General features: G+C 44.7%; 14 protein-coding genes across 14 annotated transcripts; 8 read left to right on the top strand and 6 right to left on the bottom strand. All coding sequences in view use genetic code 12, as the record gives it.

Annotated features, from left to right (window-relative positions):
• Positions 1-146: 146 nt before the first annotated feature.
• CXQ85_003246 (uncharacterized protein) lies at positions 147-1,783 on the top strand (the record flags this gene model as incomplete). The annotated part of the gene is made up of 2 exons (XM_025486896.1): positions 147-1,717; positions 1,765-1,783. The coding sequence occupies 2 exons, from the start codon at positions 147-149 to the stop codon at positions 1,781-1,783; spliced, it is 1,590 nt and encodes a 529-aa protein (XP_025340344.1).
• A 33-nt stretch (positions 1,784-1,816) lies between these two features.
• On the bottom strand, positions 1,817-2,797 carry BUB2 (Bub2p; the record flags this gene model as incomplete). Its single annotated transcript, XM_025486895.1, has 1 exon — positions 1,817-2,797. One exon carries the CDS (start codon positions 2,795-2,797, stop codon positions 1,817-1,819), a length of 981 nt encoding a protein of 326 aa, XP_025340343.1.
• A 643-nt stretch (positions 2,798-3,440) lies between these two features.
• CXQ85_003244 (uncharacterized protein) lies at positions 3,441-4,301 on the top strand (the record flags this gene model as incomplete). Its single annotated transcript, XM_025486894.1, has 1 exon — positions 3,441-4,301. The coding sequence occupies one exon, from the start codon at positions 3,441-3,443 to the stop codon at positions 4,299-4,301; it is 861 nt and encodes a 286-aa protein (XP_025340342.1).
• A 105-nt stretch (positions 4,302-4,406) lies between these two features.
• On the top strand, positions 4,407-5,142 carry CXQ85_003243 (aminodeoxychorismate lyase; the record flags this gene model as incomplete). The annotated part of the gene is made up of 2 exons (XM_025486893.1): positions 4,407-5,087; positions 5,110-5,142. The coding sequence occupies 2 exons, from the start codon at positions 4,407-4,409 to the stop codon at positions 5,140-5,142; spliced, it is 714 nt and encodes a 237-aa protein (XP_025340341.1).
• A 123-nt stretch (positions 5,143-5,265) lies between these two features.
• SER2 (phosphoserine phosphatase) lies at positions 5,266-6,189 on the bottom strand (the record flags this gene model as incomplete). The annotated part of the gene is made up of 1 exon (XM_025486892.1): positions 5,266-6,189. The coding sequence occupies one exon, from the start codon at positions 6,187-6,189 to the stop codon at positions 5,266-5,268; it is 924 nt and encodes a 307-aa protein (XP_025340340.1).
• A 234-nt stretch (positions 6,190-6,423) lies between these two features.
• Positions 6,424-7,509, bottom strand: PDR17 (Pdr17p; the record flags this gene model as incomplete). Its single annotated transcript, XM_025486891.1, has 1 exon — positions 6,424-7,509. The coding sequence occupies one exon, from the start codon at positions 7,507-7,509 to the stop codon at positions 6,424-6,426; it is 1,086 nt and encodes a 361-aa protein (XP_025340339.1).
• Positions 7,510-7,867: 358 nt separating this feature from the next.
• On the top strand, positions 7,868-8,206 carry CXQ85_003240 (uncharacterized protein; the record flags this gene model as incomplete). The annotated part of the gene is made up of 1 exon (XM_025486890.1): positions 7,868-8,206. One exon carries the CDS (start codon positions 7,868-7,870, stop codon positions 8,204-8,206), a length of 339 nt encoding a protein of 112 aa, XP_025340338.1.
• Positions 8,207-8,269: 63 nt separating this feature from the next.
• On the bottom strand, positions 8,270-9,252 carry CXQ85_003239 (uncharacterized protein; the record flags this gene model as incomplete). Its single annotated transcript, XM_025486889.1, has 2 exons — positions 8,270-8,309; positions 8,348-9,252. The coding sequence occupies 2 exons, from the start codon at positions 9,250-9,252 to the stop codon at positions 8,270-8,272; spliced, it is 945 nt and encodes a 314-aa protein (XP_025340337.1).
• A 133-nt stretch (positions 9,253-9,385) lies between these two features.
• On the bottom strand, positions 9,386-10,855 carry CXQ85_003238 (uncharacterized protein; the record flags this gene model as incomplete). The annotated part of the gene is made up of 1 exon (XM_025486888.1): positions 9,386-10,855. The coding sequence occupies one exon, from the start codon at positions 10,853-10,855 to the stop codon at positions 9,386-9,388; it is 1,470 nt and encodes a 489-aa protein (XP_025340336.1).
• Positions 10,856-12,147: 1,292 nt separating this feature from the next.
• ALD5 (aldehyde dehydrogenase (NAD(P)(+))) lies at positions 12,148-13,707 on the top strand (the record flags this gene model as incomplete). The annotated part of the gene is made up of 1 exon (XM_025486887.1): positions 12,148-13,707. The coding sequence occupies one exon, from the start codon at positions 12,148-12,150 to the stop codon at positions 13,705-13,707; it is 1,560 nt and encodes a 519-aa protein (XP_025340335.1).
• A 625-nt stretch (positions 13,708-14,332) lies between these two features.
• On the top strand, positions 14,333-15,079 carry RPS24 (40S ribosomal protein eS24; the record flags this gene model as incomplete). The annotated part of the gene is made up of 2 exons (XM_025486886.1): positions 14,333-14,347; positions 14,675-15,079. 2 exons carry the CDS (start codon positions 14,333-14,335, stop codon positions 15,077-15,079), a joined length of 420 nt encoding a protein of 139 aa, XP_025340334.1.
• A 191-nt stretch (positions 15,080-15,270) lies between these two features.
• Positions 15,271-17,553, bottom strand: KCS1 (inositol polyphosphate kinase; the record flags this gene model as incomplete). Its single annotated transcript, XM_025486885.1, has 1 exon — positions 15,271-17,553. The coding sequence occupies one exon, from the start codon at positions 17,551-17,553 to the stop codon at positions 15,271-15,273; it is 2,283 nt and encodes a 760-aa protein (XP_025340333.1).
• Positions 17,554-18,418: 865 nt separating this feature from the next.
• Positions 18,419-19,588, top strand: MNT3 (Mnt3p; the record flags this gene model as incomplete). The annotated part of the gene is made up of 1 exon (XM_025486884.1): positions 18,419-19,588. One exon carries the CDS (start codon positions 18,419-18,421, stop codon positions 19,586-19,588), a length of 1,170 nt encoding a protein of 389 aa, XP_025340332.1.
• Positions 19,589-20,143: 555 nt separating this feature from the next.
• On the top strand, positions 20,144-21,972 carry MNN21 (alpha-1,2-mannosyltransferase MNN2; the record flags this gene model as incomplete). Its single annotated transcript, XM_025486883.1, has 2 exons — positions 20,144-21,124; positions 21,181-21,972. 2 exons carry the CDS (start codon positions 20,144-20,146, stop codon positions 21,970-21,972), a joined length of 1,773 nt encoding a protein of 590 aa, XP_025340331.1.
• Positions 21,973-22,017: the final 45 nt, after the last annotated feature.

Raw genomic sequence — 22,017 nt, 5'->3', positions numbered from 1 at the left:
GAAAAGCCTGCTTCCCAATTAATAAAACCACATATATATACATAAAAGAACTTATCGAAGACTGTGCGCATGTAGTACATCTGCATCGAAAAGTGAGTGCGATGTACCATCTCATTAGATAACATCAAGACAACCACACACATCCAATGCTGAAGTACAGAGACAGCTACAGAACTGGTGATTACTCCAGCTACGTCTCTGGAAGGGAACGAGATAACCGAGGGAGAGGATTCCGTGAACGTGAGAGAGATCCGAGAGATAGAGACCCCAGAGAGCGTGATGGCCCCAGAGATGGATATAATGACAGAGGCAATAGAGGCCGCTTTGACCGTGATAATGGACTGGATCCTCGTGACAGACGAAATAACTTCCGCTCTTATGATAATAGGTACGACAATAGGCCTCGTGGTCGCAATGACGGAAATGGTTATAGAAACCAAGGTGGTCGCTACCGTGAAGCAGAGAAGGACTACGACCCAGATGCTGGTCTCAGCAAGGAAGCAAAGATGCAAAAATATGAGAAGAAGTTGGCATCACTAACGGAATACCCAACGATAGAGAAGTTCCCTCTTATAGGGTCTGGATGGGGAGTGAAGCCTAAGGGCCTTGAGAATGTAACGGCTCAACGTGCAAAGCTTTCTGGGTTATTTCCTCTTCCGGGAGCCCCCAGGACAGCTGAGGATGCAAAAATAGGAGATCTCATAAAAGATGGGTCTTCCGAGTCTGGTGTATTGATGGCCACTTCCAAGATTGACCCACTCGATTCCCGGAACTCTTGTATTATACTTGTGAGGGACTTGGATTTCTCAAAGGTCGCCTACTTAAAGGTTGCGGACATCTTTGATAAGTTTTTAAGATCAGTGGATTTGGAAGGTACCTCACTTAATATGAACTACGAAAAGGCCAGGAAAACCAAGGACGAGTCGACGATGATCATCGAATTCAAAACTAGTGTCGCTGCAACGCTAGCACTTGCACTTAATGGGAAAGAAATTCCACTTGCTTCCGTTGCTCAAGATGGAGCTCACTCGGTGTCTGGCAATTTGAAGCTCGTGCTTTCTCGTCCTGGCGAATATGTCGTCCAATGTCTTCCGCCATACAAATCTGGAGACGATGAGTTGAAGGACGAAGTGATAGATAGCCCGAGAAAGTTGACTTTGCAGATTGACAAAGCCACTACAGAATCACAACTACAAGATGCATTGACTTCTATTTCCCCCCTTCGAGCGTTCAAACTATTACGTGAAGTGGGCACGAAAGATTCCGTTGGACTTGCATTTGCCGAATTTTATGTCGATCCAAAGAAGCATTCAAAAACGAGCGACGCTATTAAAGTGGTATCCCAACATGCTAAAAGTGCTCGTGAGCTTTCGATGATAAAAAGCGTCGAGTTTTCATGCATTGAAGTCTCTGAAGCAGGCGAGATCAAAACAAGCATCCAGGACTGTCCTATTGACCTCAAGACTTTGCGGGCCTTGGTGCGTAACGAATACGTCCAGTACCATGCGAAGCTGAGGGTGGTCCAACTCATAAATGCTGTCACTCCAAATGACCTCGCCGATGACGTGAATTTCAGATTTATTCACCACGATATCAAAGAAGAAGCTGAAACTTTCGGAAAGGTCGTATCTCTCCGTATACCAAGACCACCTCACGATTATACTCCTGGAATGCAGCTGCATGTCAACCAACCAGGCCTTGGTAAGGTCTATATCGAGTTTGAAGATGACAAAGCTGCTTTGAATGCTATAATGGGGCTTTCAGGTCGCTCATACAACGATAGGACAGTTATTTGTGCATTTTACAGCCATGAAGATTATTTGCGTGGATTACTTTGAGGAGGCGACGCATTTTTCATGTTAGCCATAAAGTGTTTAAGTTGATGGGGAACAGCCGGGTCGAAACCGTGTCTTGCGATTAAGCTGTATAATTCCTTCGGAAGCACTGGGATGAAACTAAGGCTTAGTTTGATTATATCGTTTTCTTTCAAAGGAGGAAAGTTACGCAATAACTTCATAGGTTGTGGGGATTCAAGAAGAGCTGATCTGCTCATGATAAGCTGTGCTACCACGAATAGAATGTTCATGTGAGTACCATATGCAAATAAGAAATCCCATAGCTTTATAAGGGAATTAAGTGTTGGTGTACATGCGCATAATGTCAAGACGGATGGAAAGGCATAAATCTCAGCTTTGAGAAACTTGGAGTCTAAATATTCGCTCAACACTGGATCAATGATTCGAAGAACCACATCCACGAGACTTAGGCCAGTATGGACGCCATCGAGGTTTGCTGTGACATATAATGGAAGCTGTTCGTTGACCAAGTGGTGGAGCAAAGCGAAAGCCTGGGGCTCGCTTCGATGACAGGAAAATGCAATAGGCGCTAACAAAACATTCATTCCTTGAACATAACCGACTTTATTATCAGGCCTAGAGATGGCGACCGCCAGAAGGATTCTGGTTAGTGACTCCTCACTGACTTTGCCATGGAAGGCCTTGTCGTTCATCAATGTTCTGAATGTATCATTTTTTATCTTGCGATATAGTTCTGGAGATAACTTTGCCGGGACTTCTGATATCAACTTTGCATATTTATTAACAGGATAAACAGGGACTCTGCATAAGATGGACCAGACGTGGGCTCTGTATGGACATTGATCATAGCCATCAGGAACCGCAAGCCCCTCGATGAGGATCATGTAGCGGAGCTGTGAAAGGCTAGTATCTAGAATGATTTGCGGCAGCTCAATAAACTGCTCTATCGAGTCTTTCTTTCTTCCTTTGCTAATCTCCATCTTGTTCAAGTAGTTCTCTTTATCCTGTTTTCCTGATATCAGAAAGTAAACATCGCGCCTGTATGAAGAGCCAGATCAAGCTACTTCCAGATGGAGTTCACCAGGTCTAAAAAAGACAGGAGGGACAAAAATGGACAAAAACTAGGATAATTTAAGTTAAAAATTGTTGGTTTGTAGGTTTGAAGACCAAGTAGTTGCCGTATTACCGCTAGTTTGGTCGCTCTTCGGAAGAAGTTGGGTCTTACAGGACGAACATGACGGGCTAAAGCTCAATTGTAAGTTCCATAACTTTTCAAAAGACTCTCAGAGCAATATAAGAAAGTGATTCAAGGTATTTAGTGGGCTGGTATTATCCATATTGCTTGCCATGGGTATACCCAGTAAGTACTGCGAATCATCGTACGGCTTCCAAGGTCTTAAAAAGCGACACACAGAAAACGATGAAAAACTAAAAAAGATTTTTCTTCACTAATCAGCAAAAAACTAGCTAAGTCCTCAAATTAGAGCCTCTTACTCTTTAGTAGCTCATAGTCAAAACGTCTGGCTACCCTCCAGATAGCTCGACCTGCATTGAGTCACCACATCGCTCTGAAAAGGCTCTTCTTTTAAGCCCTCCATCACTTCTTCCTCATAGACTCCAAGCATGCCAGTTAAAGAAATTAAGGGATTCCAGGTGCTCCCGCTTAGACTACCGGATAGTACAGGCACGCTGTATCTTTATTTTAGAAAGCACGAGATTAAAGGGAACCAGGCAGCACAGCAGCTCTCTGGCCGTTCATTGTTCGCCTTTAACTTACCCATCCAGACGAACCATCTGGTAATCAAAAAGTACTTCCAGCAAGTGGCTATTGGTGCTACTGTCGAGTCATTTATTCCTAGCATTCTTACAGACCTTCAAGAGGATTTTTACGTCGATCTTACCAAACTAACGTCAGACCTTCAATTTGAGAACGATAATGTTACCAAAGAGATCGCCGAAAAGCTTCCGAAAAACTGTGCCATCATCACATTTATCGACAAATCATCCTTCCAACTAGCATTCAACGCATTGAAAAAGTTGTCTAATGACGCTAAGGTCACCAACTGGCCTGTTCCATCGCTTGGCTCTGCGTTCTTCCAAGAGAAATACCAAAACCAGATCTTAGACCCAGCACAATTGTCAGTATCAGTTGCTACAGCATTGGCAGACTTTAACAGAGCTGAACAGGAGCTGATGGAGGACTTGAAGAGAAGCACAGAGGTTGTAGATGAGGATGGATTCACTTTGGTTGTTGGATCCCATAGAAAGACAAAGGCCGGTATCTTGGGCAAGCAGAAACTTGCAGGTACTGTTGGGCTAGAAAAGGCAAACAAGAAGCTTAAGAAGAAGGAGAAGGAGGACTTCTACAGATTCCAATTGAGAGAAAAGAAGAAGAACGAGATGAACGATTTGCTCCAGAAGTTCAAGCAAGACCAGGAGAGAATCAAGACCATGAAGGAGAAGAAGAGATTTAGACCATATTAAATGTATAATAGCTAATAGAAACTCACTAATGATTGCGATCCTCTCCAACCTCATGTAGCCTACGTACTATTTCGCACCCAGCGAGTTTCATATTACATCTACGTCATGACTGATACCGCTATAAGCACAGAACCAACCGCTTACCGAAGCTTCATTGACCTGCTTCCGTTCGATCCATATAAGCTTGACCAAGAAGGGCTCCAGATCTTATCCACCATTCGTTATGATCCCAGCTTAACGCGTAAGGTTCCAGAAACTGTAGGTGACGTTAAGAAAGCCAACTTCTTCTTGTTCGCCGACCACATTGAACGTCTCCAGTTCACGGCAGACTTCTTTACCTCATCATTGAAGCACGAAAAGCTTGTGGAGGACCTATTTCCATATGAAATCACCGAGAAGTTTATATTTGATCAACTCAGGAATTCATTGTTCGAGTCCCAGGTAAGGCTCGACTTGCCCATGAAAGTTAGACTTTTACTCAAATTGAACGGTGAAGTTATAGTTGAGCTACATGAAACTCCTATAAGACCTAATTTGCTAGATGGTCTTGGGGAGGATTTCCCTATCTCAGACAGATATGACTTGTATGTGAACTCAGAGCCTGCCTTGGCGTCCCCATTCACATCCTTCAAGACTACCCAAAGAGACGTTTACACTAATGCTAGAAACAGGTCACTTCCCGGTCTTAGGCCTGGAAAAGAAGAGGTTATCTTGTTCAATACTGCCAATGAGGTTATGGAGGGATCCATCACGAACATAGCGGTGAAAAATGAGAATGGCCAGTGGGTAACTCCTCAATTGACAACAGGTTGTTTATGTGGAGTTGCTAGAAAGATGCTAATCCGCAAGAGCTACATCTACGAGGGAAGCATAACTAAAAGTTCGCTTACTGTTGGCCAGGATGTGCTACTTTTTAACGGTATAATGGGTGCCGTAAGAGGCACGATCGTGGATTTCGTCTAGATTACTCTATAAGCTTTTTAATGGACTCATCATCGAAGCCCATGATGTACAAAATGTCCTGCAATGACTTAGTATTGAGGCAGCAAGGTGCCTCCTTCTGGACCTTAGGTTTGGCGTTCCAAGCAACACCCCAACCAGCCACACTCATCATTTTCAAGTCATTGGCACCATCACCCACGGCAACGGCAGAGTTCGTGTCAATGTCATGCTTTGCAGCAATGTCTTGCAATAATTGTGCCTTCATGTCACCATTAACAACTGGTCCAAAGGTGGTACCATCCAACTTATTGGAATCATCCACACCTAAGTTGTTGGCATAGGCATAGTCCAATCCAAGCTGTTCTTTAATGAAAGAGGCCAATGGAGTAAAGCCACCAGAACAAACTCCCATGACTACCCCCAATTTTTTCAAAGCTTTGCAAAGTTCCCTGGCACCATTGGTGATCTGAAGCTTAAGCTTCAACTCGTCCCATAGCGTAGATGCGTCGATTCCTTTTAAGAGAAGCACACGTTCACGCAAAGAATCGTTAAAGTCTAACTCGCCATTCATAGCTCTTTCGGTGATTTCGGCGACCTTGTCTTCGATGTTGGCGTATGCTGCGATCAACTCGATCACCTCTTGATAGATCAAAGTCGAGTCCATGTCAAAGATAAATAATTTCTTGTCTTGTCTATCGGAAGTTTTCTGAAAGAAAGTATCATAAGCAGGTTTGAGCCTATCATTTTCATTGCTGATCAACCTCTGGACCAAATCTGGCGTTGTAGTAGATACCTCAAAATCTATGACTCTGTTTTTCGAGAGCTCATGTTTCCCAAGGATCTGCAAGTTCGCTGTGACAGTTGCAAACTTCTCTATTTGTTGTTGATCTTCATTGGTCAAAGCAGGACCATGTGCAATGAATGTTAAGGAATATGTATCAGCCATGGCTGGAGCAGGGCACTTTGAAACGATAGAGGGTATAAATATTTGTGTCTTCAAATGCAGGTGAGCTTGAATCAATTAATGAGTTTGTGATGCAGGAGAAGTCGTGGGACGCATATGAGCTAACCATAATGGCTGCAAAAAAAATGAATAGGATGAAGTCTTTTGTGAGGCTAGGTTAAATCAAGTGTTCTCTAAAGAATGAATATGCATTTCAATAAATATCGTGAATCGAGTCTATGCTGACTCTTCGTGTTGCCGTCTCAAATCGTATTCGCTCAAGCCAATCTCTCCACCAAGTTTGGCAAAGTTGGCCTTGTAATGTTCATATTTTTCTTCAGCCATGCGGTTCATCTCCTTCCAGTAGGTATCGTGAATATATTCGAAGTCGAGCATACCGTTAAACTCTTTATCAAGCTGTTCCTTAGGAACAAAGTTCTCGAAAGGTTGGTCATAAATCGTCTTCAGGCGGGTGTATGGGTCAATAAAGGGGCCCACGACCTTAAAGAATGTGTACCCAATCCATGGAATATTGGTAAAAAGACCACGTCCCAATCTTTCGGGATAGTGATTCTGTAAGATATGTAAAACTTGTTTGGAAATGCTGAGGGAAGGGAATTTGGAAGAAAGATTCAAGTGAGCTGGAGCTGCTTTGAAGTCAATCAATAATGCTAGTCCGTCCTGGCCAGGTGGCATGAACTGTATAACTCTTTCTAACATAAACACCAAGTGTTGCACTTGTCTCAACGATGCTGAAGTGTTTTGGTAACCGTTTCTAAGGTATAAGCAAGGTCTGTTATCGTTATCGTAACCCACAATAAGGTTCTTACCAGTGACGTTTTCAGCTTCCACAAGCTCTGGGGTTATAATTTTCCTTGGGTCGCTATGACCAGGAACAACAACAACACCAAAGGTTCTTCTCCAGACCATAGTATCCTTAATACGTTTGATGGTAGGTTCCACTTTCCATTTGGTAGCTCTCAAGTACCGCAAGAAACATTCTTTGGTGAGCCAGGCTTTTTCTTCATCAAGTATTGGATGGGTTTCGGCGTTGGCGGAGTCAGACACGGGAATCTCCTTCTTGACATATTCTTTGAAAAATTTCAACACCTCTTCATACTTGGCCTCCTGCTCCTTCGTAAGATCAAACACTGGCGGCTTAATAGGGTTCACTGGAGCCTCAAAAGGCACATGGCGCTTGATGAGGCCCTTCTTTTGAGCGCTAGAAGAGACTGATGTTGCCCTCGAGGATAAGGAGGTGTTGTCTGGTTCCTGAGAGCTATTGCTCTCGTCATTCTGTGCACTTTTTCTCCAGAATGGCATTGCAGCTGAACAGCAGTCTCTATTATTATCGTTGCAGATAAGTAGGTGGATTTCTCTTTTTCAACATTGTTCCGCACCAAGAATTGAGCGCGTCGCTTCTGTATCTTCTGCAGGGACCGCTGTTTATGGAAGGAACACCAGAATGCAATATGACAAAAGAATAAAATAATATGGTTAATCGGATAGTTCTGACAAACGTCACTTCATCTTCGCTTTAAAGCCCAATGATATTGGGATTCGCTTTTACCCGAATATAATGGCCTAGCTGAGTCCGTTTCGCGGAACCGGCAATGTGTGGAGACCGGCAAATACATTTAGTCCGCACCCGAACTATATGTCTAACTTTAAAGCTACCACCATGTCCATAAAAGTTACAGCTTCATCTGACCACACCGAGAGTCCTCTTGCTGCTGAGTTTGTTCAAGAAACTCTTAAAGAGCATTTGAGTAGCATTGAGGATGTCAATGTCTTCACGGGCAAGCTTGCTGAAGCTTTCAGCACGAAGAGCTCAAAGCACAAGTTCCTTATTCTGGTAACTAGCGTTGCTGCTGGGGAGTCTGTGGAAGCAGACTTGAAAGTCAAGACTTCCGTAGGTGCCATTTGGGAGCCTAAGAAAGATGGTTATTATAGCTTTGAGGTGAAGGGTGAAGACTCGGGCAAGTACTTGATCACAGTCTTCTGGATCAGTGTCGATTGATTAGATCACAGCATGCGAAAGAACCTTCCATCGTCGAATTTACTTTGAAATTCGTCGAGCTCATCACATATCCCAAGAAGCTCGGATAATTTCTGTTGTGGCGCTTTCTCGTCGATCTTGGCCATTATGCCTCCTAGTAACTGTTTCACATCAGAGTCTTTGTTTGGATTGAAAGAAGCACTCGCAAGATTATCCGGAATGGGTGTTGGTATATTACTGAGATTGATGTCGTCAGCTGCATGAGGAACGTCAAGATGGAATAGCTTCTTCTTTTCCTCGGTCTCCCGTGTGGTCTGTGCTTGAATGGACGCAGTAGTCTTCTTGAACTCCTCCAAATACTTTGAATCTTCATCAAATGCCTTTTTAATTGACTTATGATATGCTTGTAGCTCCTGAAGCTGCTGGTTCTCTGCCAGTAGGTATGCCTCGTACATGGCTTTCTTACGCTGAGCCTGATCAATATCAAGAAGATCGTACTCCTCCGCTTTGGCGCCTCTCATTCTCACTTGCAATGACTTGACAGGCGGTAGCTTAGTCATCTTAAGCCTAGCCAAGAAGGATTTCGGTAGTTTCTCACTGGCCCAATGATGTGATAACACTCGTTGTGCTTCTGCAACCTTATAGTGTTCGTTGGCACTCCCCTTATATCTTTCTAGCGACTTATTAAGAGCCACATTGAAAAGATTGTCTAGAGATCTGAACTGCTCGGGCTCTAGTTTGGTCCATAAACGATCTATGACTTTCGCAGGAACTCGTTTCTTATATCTCTCTCGTTCAATTCCCATGGGGTTACTAGGATCATATTCTTCACTTTCTTCTCGGTCTGCTCTAGTTCTTTTAACTGCTTGACCGGGATTGAGCTGTGGTCTTTGTCCAGAGTATGTTCCACCATCTGAGTCGCTGCCGTACCCTGGTGTGGTCAGTCGGGAGTAACTGGATTCGTTCCCTTCATCGGCCAGAACAGCGTCATGCTGGGAATGATCTGTGGCGTTTAGTAATTCATCGTCGTCGCCTGCTTTGGCCTCTCCATTATTGGATGTCAGCATGGCCTATACGATTTAGACTGTTTGTTATTGTATTATGATGAACTGTTTATTATGCGCGATGGTTATATGTAGCTATGTAGATATGCTGAATGGGTGCAAATAGTCGATTCGACGAATGCTAATGCTATGATGATTATTTTATAATCGCTCCATCTGCTTTGAGTGTTTTATAAAATCTCTTCTCCATGCGTTCGACTGCTTCAGTGAGTGTTTTGTTGGTGAAGCCAAACCGCGTGTTAAAGTAATCTATGAGGCTCTCCTCCATTGACAAAATATCTTGCACAGTTAAAGTGTTCTTGGTTAAGTCAATAAGAGATTCACTAGGGGCAGAGAAAAGCTCGGCAGTATCATCTATCTCGTCAAGAGGGAAGATTTTGTAGAGCTTTTTGGTTGTAAGCAGTACTTCGTCATTATCAGCCTGCTTTCGACTATCCGGAATAAGGTTACTTTGAATCCAGTCAAAGTATTTCGATGTGTCATCTGAGGACATATCTAATGCAGTAGAAATGTTCATGGAATGGTGCTGTGTATCAAAGCACGGAATGCAAGACGATTGTTCTTTCAAACGTTGTTTCCACTGTTCCAATTGGGGCACTTCAGGAGCGGCAGTAAAGTAGATTTTAATAATTAAAGCCAATAGTGCAACGTATTGGGTCTCGGGAAGTGTGCTATGCTGTTTCCAAGTCGACAGAAAAGTTCCTTCGGTGATACGAAAGCCGATTCTATGGAACATGGTAAGAAGACGCGGGGCGTCCTTGAATGAAAGATCGGTAAATACCCTGAATGCTCCAGGATAGAAGTGTTCTAGCGGAGTCTTCCAGAGCTCTATTGGCGCCACCACGAGGGCTAGCAGGGCAATTTTCAAGTAGAAGTGGTTGTTGATCGGGATTGACGAGGCAGAGAACAACCTCACAGCCAAATTCGTTTGCCGTAAGTAATGCTGTGGTATGAGTGAAGCAGCATTTAGGTAAGGCGTTTTGTTGTGTCGAAGTAACGAAAGGAAATCGTCAACGTAGATAGGATGCTGGTTCACTTGTCGCATGGCGAGGTATATGAGAACGTACAAGTCTAGCGTCGTTGGAGACGTGACTTCATGGAACCTCTTACAGAACCTAACCCAAAACACTTTTGTAAGTAACGATACGTTCTGTAGAAACAGGGGGTCTGCTGGATAGAATTCCTTCACCACTAGAGGTACAATCTTCTGGAGAACATGCTGTGCTGCCTTGTAGTGCAAAGCCCTGGCGTCCTTACCGTACAAACGAGACAGTAATGTAGGAGTGGAAGCCTGAGTAGGTACAGCAGATGTAGATACACTGGAACCGAAACCAGTGTCGTTGATCAGAAGATTGATTCTTCTTGTCTGAGTATAAGCATCACCGTCGTCTTCGGCGAACTCGACGTTTCCCTCCACCACATGACCATACTGGCATATTTTTCTACCGGCATAAGACTTATATAGCCTTGATCGACAGTTGTCGATGCCACATATAGGCCCTCTGATCCAGGTTTGGGACATGGAGACGATACCAAAGATGTGTAAGACTGATGCAGGACTATGAGACTGGAGATGAGGAGGAGGTCTGAAGGAGCCAGCTATCATAGATAAGCAAGGGTGCAAGGAAGTGACAAAATTCATAAATAGAATCAATTTTGAAGACTTCTGTCTTTTCGTTATACCTTGTTTGGTTTGCTTCCTGGAGTATCGGCTTTCGCCGAACTCAAGATTCACCCATCCCAGTACTTTCGCAGCCAAAGCGTATATCCATCCACTGTAGATACCCATAGGAACCCACCACCAAACACTTCTAACCGTCCCTTGCCTACCCTTCACTTCACCCTATGACCACCGTCCAACCCACCACCCATTCCTTTTCCACCATACATGTCCACCAAGTGACGTCTGCAGAACGCTTAATAAGCATAACCACTATACCCTCACACCAACCACCAAAAGGAACAACCCAGCGCACCCTCTCCCATCCTCACTGAACCCATCCACTACAAAATGCACACCTACAATTCACCTCCCACCAAAAAAACCTTCTGTGCCCTCTGTACCCTCTGTGGGGCACCGTCATGGTGCCAAAGTCCGGCGCGGCCCCCACGAGCCTTTACCAAGCACCGGCGTTTCATGTATTTTGGATGAGGTCTTTTGGTCACAAACCGCGTTGCGTTTCGGTCTCGCATTAACTTTACAGCCACTTGGGGGGCCCAACTGGAGTTCCACTCGGCGTTTGCCTTGCGGAGCCAGTAAGGCATTTTATGGCTGGCGCCCGGTCTTAGATTCCTTCGCAAGGGAAGGTTTACACCTCGGACACAGGGTACATTTCCTTTCGGTTTTAGAAATAGCCGATTTGAAGGTGAAAAAACGGCGGGTTTATTTTTCTCTTGCTCGATCCAGAACAGAAGCCTTCCAGTACCACGTCTTATTCTCGAAAGGTTGTCTGAGCTTGCTAGTCTGTAACCGCTATTCACTTCCTGCAGAGTTTGCAGCCATTCAGCAAGTATCCGTTATCATCGGGATAGTAAGCTTCGTGGAATGTAGAAATCAAAGGCCAGGGTAGATCGGCTTTGGTAGATTATGGTAATCAAAAAAATATAGCTTATTTGGTGGTGCCAGTGGAGAATGCTGGGTACCCCTTTTTGGGTAGCACCTCTTTTTTCTTATGGCATTTCTCGGAGTACCCAAACTCCTCTCGGTCTTAGGCACAGAGTTGCGTCCTACAGGAAAGTCTCCTGTATGACCCGAAGCCTGAAGCAACAGAGGAGAAAACGCTCCTAACAAAGTAATGGTACCCCACAGGTAGGGATGCGATTATATAAGTAGAAGCTAGTTCCCTCCAAAGCTTGGAATTCCTCTTTTTTTTAAAGTCTGTTGTCATAGTCGTCTCAATGCTTAGACACTCTCTCAAACACACATACAGAAACGGCGCTGGAGCTTTTGCTTCCGGGGCCAGAAACTACTCCAATTTGCCATTGACGGTGCCTGTTAAGTTGCCAAACGGCACCTCTTATGAGCAACCTACTGGTTTGTTCATCAACAACGAGTTTGTTCACCCAGTGCAGAAGAAGACCTTTGAGGTTATCTCTCCTGCCACCGAGGAGGAAGTCACCCACGTTTACGAGGCCAGAGAGGAGGACATTGACAATGCTGTCAAGGCCGCTCAGGCTGCTTTCGAAGGTGGCTGGTCTGGCTCTGATCCTTCTGTCAGAGCCACTGCTTTGAACAAGATGGCTGACTTGATTGATGAGAATGCCGAAACCTTGGCTCACATTGAGGCCTTGGATAACGGTAAGTCCCTTATGAACGCCAGAGGTGACATTGCCCTTTGTGCTGGTATCTTCAGATCCACCGCCGGCTGGGCCGACAAGCTCTTGGGTTCTGTCATTGAATCCGGTGACAGCCACTTCAACTACACCAGAAGAGAGCCTCTCGGTGTTTGCGGTCAAATCATTCCATGGAACTTCCCATTGTTGATGTTCACCTGGAAGGTTGCCCCTGCCCTTGTTACCAACAACACTGTTGTGTTGAAGACTTCCGAAACCACCCCATTGTCTGCCTTATATTTCTGTAGCTTGCTTAAGGAGAACAACGTTCTTCCACCAGGTGTGTTGAACGTTGTCAATGGTTTCGGTAAGATCACCGGTAACGCTATCACTGACCACCCTGCTATCAAGAAGGTTGCCTTCACTGGTTCCACTGCCACTGGTAAGGCTATCATGTCCAAGTGTGCCGGTACCTTGAAGAAGGTTACTTTGGAATTGGGCGGTAAGTCTCCTCACATTGTGTTCAACGACGCCAACGTCGAGAACGCTATCAAGAACGTCATCACTGGTATCTTCTACAACTCCGGTGAAGTCTGCTGTGCTGGTTCCCGTTTGTACATCCAGGAGGGTATCTACGATGAGTTTGTTTCTAAGTTTGTTGCTGCTGCTGAGGCCGTTAAGGTTGGTGACCCATTTGCTGAGGACACTTTGCAAGGTGCCCAGAACTCTTGGAACCAATTGGACAAGATCTTGAAGTACATTGAGTCTGGTAAGGCTGAGGGTGCTAAGTTGTTGTCTGGTGGTGAGAGATCTGACGGTAAGGGTTTCTTCATTAAGCCAACTATCTTCGGCGATGTCACTGAGAAGATGAAGATTGTCACTGAGGAGATCTTTGGTCCAGTTATCACTGTCCACAAGTTCAAGACTGTTGACGAAGCTGTTCGTTTGGCTAACGACACCGAGTACGGCTTGGCTGCTGGTATTCAGTCTGAGAACGTGCACGTCTGTCACGATGTTGCCAGAAGACTCAAGGCCGGTACCGTTTGGGTCAACACCTACAACGATTTCCACCCAATGGTTCCATTCGGTGGTTTCGGCAGCTCTGGTATGGGCAGAGAGATGGGTAAGGAAGTCTTGGACAACTACACCCAGACCAAGGCCGTCAGAATGAGAGTTCTCGCCTGATCTATATAAGCAATGACCAGAATATATTCATGATCCATTTAAGAAGAGAGTAGCGATGTAGGATACCAATGGAAATGGCTGCGAAATTGAGAAACATGGTTATCAAAAGCCACTCCAACTTAAGTTCGGAGGAACCATGGCTATGACTATAGTTATACTACTAAGTGACTTTTCCAAGGTTTTACCAGGTATGTGCCTATGATTTCTTTCATTCACTGGCTCTGTCCTTCTCGTAAGACAATGCTACAGGAGATCCCCTTCTCATAGTGGACAGACACTCCTTCCGAGAAACACAAATGTCTAACAGTTATCGCATACAACGAAGTCTAAGAGCCTGAGAGGCTCCATTCCATTCATAGAATCACACATTTACTCACTACCCTCCTATTCTATCACTGCCACAGCTTCATAGTCTTTCGCAGCCAAAGCTTACCACCACCGCTTGAATACCCAATCATCAAAGACATCCACAACCAACATCCCGCTATATTAAACGTAGCATTTATCATACTACCACCCCAAAAACCTATTTCTTACTTTTATACCATTTTCTATCAACACCAGACTCGTCTATGTATGGGGACACTGGATGGGAACGCTCACGTGCGTGGTGTGACTGTCACAAATGTCAGTGACTCCTGTACACAGTGCCATCTTCTCCCGCACTGGCGATTGAGCGCAGTACCTCCTACCTAGGGAAAACGAAAAAAAGTGCTAGTGAGAAATTTTTTCATCCTTTCGTCTCCACAACTTTAACCAGTATCAACAAGATGGTATGTGAAGCCATATAATAAAAGTCCCCAAAGCCATAGGAGCAGAGAATCCAGAATATTACAACGTCCATGTTATCTGATAAAAAAATGTCCATGTCTGATTTGACATTCCATGTCCCATTCCAACAACCCTGCTCCAAGGCCAATGAGAAGACTCCCCCTTTTTAATGAAAGCATCTTTACTAACATAACAGAGTGACGCTGTTACTATCAGAACTAGAAAGGTTATCACCAACCCATTGTTGGCCAGAAGACAGTTCGTCATTGACGTCTTGCACCCAAACAGAGCTAACGTCTCCAAGGACGAGTTGAGAGAGAAGTTGTCTGACTTGTACAAGGCTGACAAGGACGCTGTCTCTGTTTTCGGTTTCAGAACCCACTTCGGTGGTGGAAAGTCTACCGGTTTCGGTTTGATCTACCAGTCTGTCGCTGACGCTAAGAGATTCGAGCCAACCTACAGATTGGTTAGATACGGCTTGGCTGAGAAGGTCGAGAAGAGCTCTAGACAGCAGAGAAAGCAGAAGAAGAACAGAGAGAAGAAGGTCTTCGGTACTCAGGCTTCTCACGCCAAGAAGGTGGCCAAGAGAAACGCCGACTAAGCATGTTGACTTTTCTCCTAGCATCGGTCTTGCCTGTTCTGAAGTGGTGGTGAAGATTGTTAATATAATAGTATCTTGATGAGTATACTGTTTCATACCGTTTACTTGTCGAACAATAAAAAGAAGTAACGTACTTTTTTGTGTAAGTTTTTTTTTCGTAGCAGGGAATTATTTACTATTTCTATATTCTTTTATTCCGAGACATTATCGTCATCGTCAGCGTGGTCGTCGTAATGGATGTCAAACGTGTCGTTGGCATCGGCTGTTTCCTGTGATTCGGCAAACTCTTCCACCCATTCGTATGGCTCATTCAATCTCTCGTGGTTCTTCTGGAGGTACTCGTCAATATTATTACTCTTGGTGATCGCGTCATATTCATCACCAGTGATGATTTCGAAAATCACTTTAAGATATCTTCTGATAGACTTGAGTCCACGAAGGTAGCCCATATCAGGCTTGTTTGGATGGCCAGGAGGCTTACGATAGCTCTGAATTGATGTTTCATCTCCAAGCACACTTTGTGCAAAGTCAATGATATTAGCCTTGACTTGCGTGTGTTCAGAACCTGCTCCATCATACATCAAAAGCACGGACAGCCCGTACATCCTGTAGCCCAAGAGATTGCCGAAAATATCGATCAACGCTTCCAACTGCTCGATTATGTGTGGAATCTTGCAGACAATGGAGAAAGCAGACATACCGTCATAAAGAAACTTGGCTAATGTTTTAGCAAATGGAAGGCCTGAGTGAAGCTTACGCCCAAAGTATTTATCTCTCATGAAGTACTTTTCTTTGCATCTATCCCAGACTTGAAGGCCGCAAACGCGGACTCCTAGCTCCCTGGAAGTTGTCGTAGCACATTTCTTGCGTTGGGATGCTTGCTTAGCATCAGTAGCTTCTAAACCATACTGACGCGTGCCCATTTTCAAATCAAGAGCACACGGCCGCTGCATCTCAGCAGTTAAATCTTCAAGCAAAATGAATCTCTCGAACCGTGTATGTTTGCGTAAAACATGCTCGTGGTCGCTATGTTCATGATGATGTTCAGCATCCGAACTGTGATCACCCAGTAGGTGACCGGAAGATGTATCATTATGGCCAATGTCGTCGTGATCCATTTCGAAAATATCATCCGACTTGGATCCAGGTGGTACAAAAACTTCCTGAATGATTTGAGCCTGCAAATCTTGGTTGACGGACGTTGAACCGATGCTAGCATCATAGCCGCTCTTCTCTGGAGGGGTAGATGAAAAGTGGTCCTGATGACCTTCTATTGAACACGATATCTCCTCCAGTGCGCTTACACTTGGAGCACTGCTGGAGTAGTGTTTACGTAACAAGTCAGGAATGATATGTAAGTTGTCGTCGAGCGATACTTCAGGAGGAGGACCATCCTCACTGAGTCGAGATCTGCGACCCAGCTTGTCTCCATTGAGCGTTGGACGTTTCTCAAGCGATTTGCATTGGCGCTGGTCAGCAGAACCTTCCAAGCCAGGAATCACAGTTTCATCTTGCGTACTGGGATCATCATCAGCCACCCGAAGTTGTGGGGAATTGGCGTTTTCAGATACAATGCTAGAATAACGTACGTTAAGCACGCCAATGTATTTTGGGAGAAATTTGAGTAATTCTGGGTGCCTCTTCTCCACAGCCTCGTACCAAACATTCTCACGGTTCATGAGTGCTTTACAGACGGCACGTTTGCTAAAGCGGAAAATGGCAGTATGACCACCCACTTTATTTCTGAAAGGCCGTAGCTCCACAGTCAATGGGTATGCCTCATTGGATTTTATGGACGCGATAGTATTGGTGTCACCGTCGAGATTATGATCTGAAGGAAGGGATGCCGAGTCGGTGGTAGCAGATGCATTGAGGCTCAAGGACAAAAACTCATTGTGTAGGTTATTGGGATTCGTAGCATCTGTGTCATTAGAAAGCCCTATAAAGTTGACTTTGGCATTCCTTTTGCTTGGACGACGTTCAGGCGTACGTTTCTTTATTCTGGTGATATCACCATCGGAGCCGCGATCGAATTCGACGTCGGCCATGAGATGCTGGAGACTTCTATCTGGGCTGGGCAGGCCAATGTCATCAAAGCGACCTTCTTTGAGCTTCACTGGATGATGAGGAATATACGTTGCCGAGGAAACAGGTTCCAACGAAGGTGAATCCAGCGCAGGTTGAGTGCTATCTGGCTTGTTTACCAACGATGACTTGCGACGAGAGGCTGATCTCTTAGGAGTTGTCAGTCCAGAAGCACTATTGGCACTCTTTTCATGGTCACTGATCAAGGCATCTAGATTATGGCCATCGCCTCGAAACAACATCAAGGAGCGGGCAGCCTTTCTTCCAGTGACCAGGGTAACTTCTCTTTCCTGATCGGAATCTGGATCTGCCACAACAGAAGCAGCAGCATGGTGTCTTCCATCTGAGTCATGCTCAGACAGGGGAAAGGGGCTCTTCATGTGGTCCATTGTACAAGGCAAGCCAGTAGCAGAGCAGAAGGGAGAATCATGTAAGGCGAGAAAGAGCTATAAGCTGGGTTAAACAACGTAAGTATCAGGACAGGCAGGGGCTTTTCGAGGGAAGCAGCTGGGCAGCACTTAAATGGAAGATTGATGATTTATTGGGAGATATGGTACTATGCGTGCCAGGCTTTGAAAGAAAGTGTGTTGTTTGTTAAGGGGGAGGGGAGGGAAAAAAAAAAAGAAGCCTGGGGCAGTACTAAAACTTAGAGTATATATTATGAGATGGGTTGATATCAGCGCGGGACTGGTGGCAGGGCCCACGAGTGGACCTCAGCGAGAGGAAGAAAAAAAAAAAAAAAAATTACAAGACCGGTCTCGAGAGGTAAAACGAGCATTGGTAGTTAAAGGAAACACAGAACGAGAACGAAATTGTCTTTTATTTTGGCGGAAAGAAAAAAGTGGCGCCAAAAGGAGCTTTTCTAAGGAACAATCTACCCTTCATAAATCAATTCCACCGTTGCTTGTATAAAATTGATGGACCCTGTGTCTCAGGAAGAGTTGGCCCCAGTGCAGACACATTTAGGCGCTGGGGCGCTTCTTTTCCATCTGTTCTTTTTTTCGGTCTCCCCCTTCCATGCTGTGTTCGAACATGCGCAACCTTCTATCTAAGATCCAAAGATATAGAAGTATGGTTTTGGAAGGCAAGAAAAGGAAGTAGTAAACGACTAAAAGGGACTTTTTTCTCCCCAGGCTTCTCCTGCTTTTTGTGTCTCATAACCCCCAGCCCTTCAGTACATAACCCTAGGATCTTGGCAATCTTCGAGCGCTCTGTATATATGGGATCAGAGTTGCCCACTTCACTTCCGTCTCCATGCTCTTCCTAGCATACGTGCTGGCCCTAGTGTCATGGGTGCTAGGAACGTTTTGTGGATTCACAGATGACCAGCTGGTGCCCATTGTTCCGTTTGTATGGCCAGAAAACCAGCCTTTGGAGGATACGGTTAGGAATCTTGAAAATTATCTCGAGAAGCATGTCTCAATTGCTCAGGACAGCTTAACTCCTTTGGAGGTCCACATCGACAAAACGGCCCGCTGCCAGCAAAGATCCCTGGAAAATGCTACTTTCTTGGTTCTTTGTCGAAATGACGAATTATACGCTTTGCTAGAGACGGTGCAGAGTATCAATGATAGGTACAACTATCAGTTCTGCCACGATTGGGTGTTTCTCAATGATGAACCTTTTGATGAGTTTTTCATGATTGGGGTAGCTCTGGCTCTCTCTGGTGGTAATATCAGTTTTGGCCAGGTTCCAAGCGACCAGTGGGGCTCTCCTCCATGGATAGACCATGATGTGGTTGCAAAAAACGAACAAGCCTTGCTTGCCAAAAACGTCTACAAGGCTGATAATACAAGCTACAAGAACATGTGCCGGTACTTTCTGGGCTTTTTTTATAAGCATCCGCTTTTGAGTCCGTACAAGTACTACTGGCGGTTGGAGCCTGGTGTCAGGTACTATTGTGATATCAAGTACGATGTATTCAAGTTCATGCGAGAAGGAGATAAGAAGTATGGTTTCACCATCTCCCTCTTTGAATACAGTGATACAATCACGTCGCTTTGGAAGATCAGCAAACAATACTTTTCCAAGGTTACCCTTCCAGACAACAATATGGTAGGCTTTGTTGAAAACGCGGATGGAACTTACAACTTGTGCCATTTCTGGCTGAACTTTGAAATCGCTGATTTAGACTTCTTCCGATCTTCACAATATCAGAGCTACTTTGACCATCTAGATCAATTGGGTGGTTTCTTCTACGAACGTTGGGGCGATGCCCCGATCCATACCCTTGCTGCCACGCATCTTCTTAAAAAAGATGAAATTTGGTGGTTCCAAGACATTGGATACTTGCATTCACCGTTTCTACAATGTCCACAAGGCAAAGCTTATTTGGATCAGAACTGTGCTTGTAATCCTGATGCAGACTTTACGAATAGCGACCTCAGCTGTGTGCCATTCTTCCGTGAAGTCCAGAACACATAAGAGATTATGCCACAATCTCGAAGCATAGACAATCCCCGCCTTCCACAATATCTGCCCCACGAGGCATACAGAGGCTTCCAGCATCCTAGAACTCCATTTTTTTTTTTTTTTCCGTAACTGACTACGCATTGTCGAGGCAAATATAAAGAGAGTATAGCCTCTGCGGCGCACAGCTAAAGTTAGTTACAGATCCACGCCAAACGGCAGGCTTTTCCATTTTCGTGCGCGGTATGAGTGGTTTCCATACGGACCTGGCCATTGTTCTTCCTGACATTTTTAGCCTTTTGAAAGGCCCTCACAATCCAGGCACCTGTACCATTGTATCCTTTTTTTTTTTTTTTTTTTTTTGGTTTTATTTTTCGCCCGACTAACAAAAAGGCTCCGCGCCTGCTGATTTCGCGCATTGCTCCAGTGGTAGGGTAAAAAAGCGTTCGAGTCGTATGCCACCCTAAAGCCTCCCACTTATTTATACCGCCCCATATCTGCATCTCCATCAGACACCCCTATTCGCTTACATCAGCGTAATATTGTTTAATGGATCTCATCTCCATTATAATGGTTCGAGCCCGATGGCTTGCGAGAAGGCATCGCGTTGTCACCACTTTGTGTCTTGCCTTACTGCTTGTTGTGCTTTTCCTCCTTACGCTTAGCTTCGATTGGAACTCGGAGGCTCTGTCATCCTTGATCTCCGTCAAGAACCCAGACGACTCGTGTGGTTGGCTTCCTTCGTTTCTTTGTAATTGGGGTAGCCAGCAACCTTCCTCGTCTTCCTCGGAGCCGTACGAGCCCAAAGCATCGAATCCGTCCGGATCACCCAAGACGGGTCAACCAACTAATTTGCCCGAGTCTGATAAGAGGAAACTCGAGTACATTCGTTCTTATTATACAAAACTGAAGGAAAATAAACAGAGGTTAGAGAAGGGTCAGAAGTTCTACGATGGTATCTTGAATATCGTCAGACTGGCCAAGCCTGAATCAGTCTTGCAGCAATCTTATCCTAACGGTCAAATGATAGCCGAGAGATATGTTATGCGTGATGAAAGTCTACGTACTTACTCAAAGTCATATTTGTCTGGATTCTTGGAGCTTTCAGACAAAGAGTTCAATGATCTCAAAACCTCTCACGATTATGTCATCGACAAGTTTCCCGAGAAGGCTCCTGCTGGTTTATATTCAGGCGATGGTATCGTCTTTGTCGGGGGTGGCAAGTTCAACTGGTTGACTTTGCTCTCAATTCGTGCCTTGCGAGCTGAAGGCTGTGCATTACCAATCGAGATTTTGATTCCAACGATCGATGAATATGAGCTTCAACTTTGCTCTAGAGTATTCCCTGCTATGAATGCTCGCTGTATCTACCTTCCAATGCAATTCAAAGGTGAGCAACTGTCTGCAACTAAGCTTGAATTTAGTGGTTATCAGTACAAATGCTTGGCGATTTTACTTTCCAGTTTTGAAAATGTCTTATTATTGGATAGCGATAATGTTGCTGCTTATGCTCCAGATCATTTATTCAAAAAGAACCTTTCATCTCGACTGGTCTCATTGTTTGGCCCGATTTCTGGAAGAGATCCACCTCCCCTGATTATTTCAAGGTTGCTAATGTCAAGCTAAGTCAAACTGAATTGCTTCCAAAATACGACGAGACTTACGGCGAATACCACCCTCAATCTCATCAAGAGCCACTTGACCTTGATAAGATTCCTTTGCATGAAAGACTAGGTGCCATTCCCGAACCATCGTCTGAATCGGGACAGCTTATGATTTCCAAGAATTCCCACATGAAAGAACTTCTATTGGCACTCTACTACAATTACTATGGTCCTTCCCATTACTACCCACTTTTCTCGCAGGGAGCACAGGGAGAAGGAGACAAGGAAACATTCCTTGCCGCCACTATCGTGACTAGCAAGAGCTATTATCAGGTCGGTAAGTTCGTGGACGCATTGGGAAATATTCGTGACAATAATTTCAATGGTAATGGCATGGGCCAGTTTGATCCTGTGGAGGATTACAATTGGCAAAAGAAGAAGGAGGAACTTCGAAAGACGTTATCGGGTGATGAATACTATGAAGCTATTGGTAAACTTCCGAAGCCAAAGATGATCTTTGTGCATGCTAACGTGCCAAAATTAAATCCATGGACAATGAAGAACAAATTCGATACAGTGGATGAAAATGGTAACCGTTACCGTCTCTACGGTTTAGGCATGAGAGAGAGAACAGGTGTCGATTTCGAAGGAGTTGTATGGGGTCATATGGATACTCTTTTGTGCGTTCTCAATCTCGCTATTGACGCATTCAAGGACATCGACCGCAAGGAGCTTTGCGCTGAAATCAAGGAGCATAAAGAATGGCTCAAATCTACTGAGCACACTCTTGAATAATCTTAGAATATTTTTAGGTGTAACGGATCTTGTATTTATTATTTA

This window comes from Candidozyma haemuli (assembly GCF_002926055.2).
Source record: "Candidozyma haemuli strain B11899 chromosome Unknown E_2014730914, whole genome shotgun sequence".
NCBI classification, from domain to species: domain Eukaryota; kingdom Fungi; phylum Ascomycota; class Pichiomycetes; order Serinales; family Metschnikowiaceae; genus Candidozyma; species Candidozyma haemuli.
The sequence above is the reverse complement of the archived record's forward strand: the minus strand, read 5'-3'. Positions and strand labels throughout refer to the sequence as shown.